The 4,981-nt window shown below is 31.8% G+C and overlaps 1 protein-coding gene across 5 annotated transcripts; it reads right to left on the reverse strand.

Moving 5' to 3' along the window:
- Positions 1-498: 498 nt before the first annotated feature.
- Positions 499-3,651, reverse strand: LOC112776770 (uncharacterized WD repeat-containing protein C18H10.05). Of its 5 annotated transcripts, none has more exons than XM_025821007.3 (10): positions 3,296-3,651; positions 2,982-3,114; positions 2,760-2,846; positions 2,613-2,633; positions 2,393-2,477; positions 1,763-1,920; positions 1,584-1,635; positions 1,389-1,466; positions 1,210-1,303; positions 499-758 (listed from the first exon to the last, which is right to left on the reverse strand). In XM_025821007.3, the coding sequence occupies exons 3-9, from the start codon at positions 2,820-2,822 to the stop codon at positions 1,212-1,214; spliced, it is 549 nt and encodes a 182-aa protein (XP_025676792.1). In that variant the 5' UTR covers positions 2,823-2,846; positions 2,982-3,114; positions 3,296-3,651; the 3' UTR covers positions 499-758; positions 1,210-1,211. The 5 variants fall into 5 exon arrangements, with proteins under 5 accessions (XP_025676792.1, XP_025676791.1, XP_025676793.1 ...); XM_025821006.3 differs by having other exon boundaries at positions 499-836; XM_025821008.3 differs by having other exon boundaries at positions 499-836; positions 3,314-3,590.
- Between the last annotated feature and the right edge of the window lie 1,330 nt (positions 3,652-4,981).

Genomic DNA, 4,981 nt, shown 5'->3' on the forward strand with positions numbered 1-4,981 from the left:
ACTTTTAGCGGCCATTTATTTTGCTTTTAGCGGCAATAAAAATAGCCACTAATACATTTACCGGCAATTAGACATTAGCCGTTTTATGCTTTGTCGCTAAAAGGTTTCAGCGGCAATTATACATTTGCTGGTTAAAACCTTTTTAATGGCCGCTAAAGGTTATAATTTTTTGCGGCAATTATACAATTGCCGGCAAAGACCTTTTTAATGGCCGCTAAAAGTTATCATTTTTTGTGGCCAGTTTTTTGGCAATTTATATGGCCACTAAAATTAATTCTAAAATTATAATATTATTCACTTTTAGTTGCCATTGTTATTGCCGCTAAAATCTTAAGTTATTTCTTTATTATATTATACTCATTTTATTAGAACTAACAACCTATCTTTTTTTTTCCTAAAATCTAAAATTATTTTTTAAGACAATTATTATTATTTGTACATAATATAAATATACTAAAATTAATTACTACAAAATAAAATATTTTATTAAACACAATATCAGTAACAAGTCTACATATATAATTTAAGTATGTTTCATAGCAAACTGAAATAGTAATATTCAACAAAATATGTCTTGTGATTACAAAATGTGATTGCATATAATATTTGAAATTCTAAGCACTAGTATTTACATTTCACATAATCTTACAGATATTTATTTTTACTATTCTACAATGATAATGAAACCTATCACCAAAATTTCTAAAAAGAACAAGCATGTTGCCTTTACTCTTCAAGTTAGGATTCCCGAATGCCACCTGTTTTGAGATGCAAGTTTCAATGTGGTTAACCAGATCATTCAAGCACATTGAAAGGTGAAGACCAGAGAGTTTGATCTGATCCAAATTGCAAAGAATCTTCAGAGTTTAAATAGAAAATAATTTTAAGGTATAAATTGAAAACTAAACTTAATTGGCTAAAAGTTTAATCCTAAAACTAGCATGGTAAAACATTTAGAACTTAAAAGGTTTCAGACACTTGCACCTTTTTCTTATCCCAGTAGAAAGAACTGGCTATATAAAATAAATGACACTATTGGATATCATAGTAATTAATAAATGAATAACGGCCTATACAACAAGCAGTAGTTACCTAACCTAGCTTAATTTTTCCTCTTATAAAGCACATGAATGTTACAAACCACAACTTTACTTGAATCTTTTGTGTTGCAGAATATTACTATCCTAGCATTGGTATTGAGTATTCTACCTTTAAATGTCTGAACAAGTTCCATGCCTTCTAATATTCGGACTTCGAAATCTTTTGATGTGATCATGACTCTTTAGTGGTTTTTCTTGGAAAACTGCAATAGAACCAAGTGTTGCACCATTAACAAAGTAAGTATAAGATATAAAATTCTTTTTAGGGAGGAATGTCAAGATCAAAACCTGAATTCCAGTTATCTTGTTGCAAGATATTGGTGTTCTCATTAATCTGTGCCTCAAGATGGAAATGTTTGCCTAAATCTGTAAATCATTAGTAATCAAATTTAGACACTTGTTTAATTCATTTCCTATCTTATTTTTTTCAGAAAACCAGGTATCAAAACTATGGTAATCTCTAAGCTATAATTAAGTACTTACCCGAAGCAACATAAAAGTGACATATGCTGGTAAGGGAACTAACAACAAATCCCTGCACAAATAAATAATCTAAGGTTCAAAATCCACTTTGACTGTGAGTTTTTATATTAAGAATAAGCAAAAATAGATCAAAAATTTTTTTGACAAGATTTAATTGAGTACTGATAAGATTAACATACCTTTTCAATTGGTTGGTAACTTATGGCAGTTATGACATCTCGAATGTCTGCCCAGTCAACCACTCGCTCTTCGTGCATTCTCCATATTCGAACTTTAACATCTATGGAGCTACTAATGAAGTAATTTTCATCAACAGGGTTGAATTGAATGCATCTCACTGCTTTCATGTAAACAAGAGATATAATAATTAAATATCATACTAGTTGAAGTGTTGAAATAAGTTATGCTAATAACAGTTCATATTATAGTTACAACTAATAATGGTTCATATTAAAGACTGGATGCATCAATTGATACAACGTGCCAAATGCAAACAACACCGTCTTGGCCTCCACTAGCAAGATACTGGCCACTGGGACTAAATTTCATGGTCCAAATTAGGCCATTGTGAGTTATTCTGTCTAGTAAAGAATGCACTCAATTCCATCCACCTCTTTTAATGTTACTTGAACCACAACTTTATTTCTTTCTTGGCCAAAACGAATGCGCTCCAGCCAATTGAAAGCAACTAACTCTTCAGATGCCCTTAACAAATTGTGCAAAATAATAAGCAAGATTTCTCAGTTAAAACATAAATTTAAAGAAAAATAATGAAGATTTTCCAATATCATAAACCAAGAAAAAGTTACCTCTGTAAATATGCTTAAACTTCCATTGAACCCCATGAATATCCTTTGCTACCAACTCCTGAGTAGGATTTTTCATTGTCATATTCTACAACAACAAAACCAGAAAAAAAATAGAAAAATCAATTAAACATTTTTCAATTTTCAATGAGGGAATTAATTGTTCAGAAAATGTATCAAATTCTCAATCTGAAGATGGTTCCAAGGTGGTTTGAGCATAAACCTTGCTACTTTCCATCTTGGCCTACAAAACAAAATTAACAAGATTCTATAATCAGTACATGAAAAATCATCATTCCAATGAGCCAATCAATAACACATAACACAACATAAGTAACCAAAAAAAGATAAACATTATCAGACACTTAACATCAATGACACAACATAAGATCTTCGATGGAAGATTGTATTTGGGAGATTTCTGATTCTTCATCTACCTCAATTCTGGTTCTGGCAACTACAAAAGAAAAAAAAAACAAAATTATATAACACTAATTAAACCCCTTAAATTTGAAAGCATACATAGAAAAAAATGGAAAAAATGAAATTTACAAACAAAATCAGAAACAAGGTGAAGAAGTATATATTATACCAATTCAATGTAACCCAGGGAAATAGAAAACTCTATCTTGAACACAAGGAACATCCATTAATGGCCCAGCACACAACCAGAGAGAAATAGAGGAGGAGCAATAACCATTGGCGACACCGATAACAACAAAATCCTGATGAATTTCAGAATTAGCAAAAATATAAAATGAAAAACAAAACATCAAAAAAATAAAGGGATTATAAACTTATGTTTCTTGTGAATTAATTAATTAGCATGAATCACATAAACCCTAGAAAATGAGAATTTCTCAAATAAGGAACCACAATTAAACAAGAGAAGGTTGAAAAGGTTACTGAGATGCGAACTGAAACCAGAGATCATAATGTATGGCAGAGGTGGCGATAGAAACCACCGCATGAGGCTACAAGCCATCGACAGAGACTGTAACATGAACCAGTGACAACCAACGCCTATTGAGGATGAGGTGGTAGCGAAGAATGTTACTTGAGTCGTTCGGTGTAGAACTTGGTGTGAGGAAGGGGAGGAGATGGCAGCGATGGCGAAGTGAAGAGGTTGCGACACCAAAGTGAGGTGGAGGCAGTAAGAGAGTAAAGAGGTGTGAAATGCGAGAAATGAGAAAATATCTTCAGCTTTGAAAGTGATATTCTTCATAATTTAAAAAGATTGAAAGAAGAAGAATTACATGCATAGTTAATGATTATTTCGTGGCCATTTATCTAATTGCCGTTACAAATGAAGTATTAAAGGCAATTATTTTATTTGCCGTAAAAGAAGTCATTTAGCAAAAGAAATTATGGCTATATTAATATGGCCGCTAAAAATTTGTCGGTAAAAATCAAATTTTTTGTAGTGTCTTGACCCAAGTCACCAAATACATCCGGATCCATTTTCATTCAAATCCAAAGCAAGCAAAACCCAATTGACATCACTCAAAGGCACAAGGATCAGTTAGATTAGGAATTTTATTTAATTGTAATTTATTTTCAATTTTAATTTCATTTTTATTTTGTGAAGCCTATATAAAGGCATCTGTTTCATTTTCAAAGAAGGCTGGCTTTGCTAGAGAGTAATAGGAGTATGGTAGAATAGAAAGTCTTCTTTGAAAAAATTTTAATTTTTCTGCACTTTCTATTTTTCAATCTTGAATTCAGTTTATGCAAAATTTCAATTTCTTACATCTCTCTACTGCAATTTCCTCTTCTGCAATTTCTCAATTCAGTTTGCATTGAGCTTGAGTTTAAATTTTCTGTTCCCATTGCTTCCAATTTACTTTCATGCAATTTAAATCTTCCTGTTCCTCTGCATTTTATATTTGAGTTTGCTGTGAGCTTGATTTACATTTCCTGCAAAATTACATCTTCTGCAATTGTTTTAAGTTCTAATTTACTGCTTTCTTTAATCTTCAGCACCCAGCCCCCTTTACATTTCATGCAATTTACCTTTCTTGTCATTTAAGATTTTGCCAATTTACATTCCTTGCTCTTTATGTTTCTGCTCATTTACTTTCTTCAACTTTAAATTTCTTGTCATTTACATTCTGTTGGTTAAATTTCACTTAATTCACCAATGTTAGCTTGACTAAACTAATCACCTTACTAAAGTTGCTTGATCCATCAATCCCTGTGGGATCGACCTCACTCTTGTGAGTTATTACTACTTGATGTGATCCGGTACACTTGCCGGTGAGTTTTGTGTGGAATTCTAATTTCCACCCATCACAACCCAATCGTAGGTAACATTTCATTTCTTTGCTTTGTTTATCCTCTCTGTCTGCTTTGTTTATTTTCTTTCTCTATTTTGTTTAAATTTTAATAAATTGGCATATGATTATATTCTAAGTTTGGTGTTGCCATGCAACAATTTGTTTTCAATCCCTCTGGATGATTGCATCAATTCTAATTGAGAGTGTCACACTAAGATTCTATGTTTTGTGTGCCACTTATTTTCTATGCAATTCATCCAGCAACACCACTTGTCTGCATAATCATAATGCCCTTTGTAGTGTTATTTTTCTGTTA

This window comes from Arachis hypogaea, chromosome 19, assembly GCF_003086295.3.
Source record: "Arachis hypogaea cultivar Tifrunner chromosome 19, arahy.Tifrunner.gnm2.J5K5, whole genome shotgun sequence".
Classification (NCBI taxonomy): domain Eukaryota; kingdom Viridiplantae; phylum Streptophyta; class Magnoliopsida; order Fabales; family Fabaceae; genus Arachis; species Arachis hypogaea.

What these genes read in the sequence shown, in the direction of transcription:
- LOC112776770 (XM_025821007.3), bottom strand. Translation starts at nt 2,822, where the DNA reads ATGAAGAATCAGAAATCTCCCAAATACAATCTTCCATCGAAGATCTTA. An exon ending in CCAAGATGGAAAGTAGCAAG is followed by an intron (nt 2,478 to 2,612) that starts GTTTATGCTCAA and finishes TTGTTGTTGTAG; the next exon opens with AATATGACAATGAAAAATCC. An exon ending in ACAAGATAACTGGAATTCAG is followed by an intron (nt 1,304 to 1,388) that starts GTTTTGATCTTG and finishes GTTCTATTGCAG; the next exon opens with TTTTCCAAGAAAAACCACTA.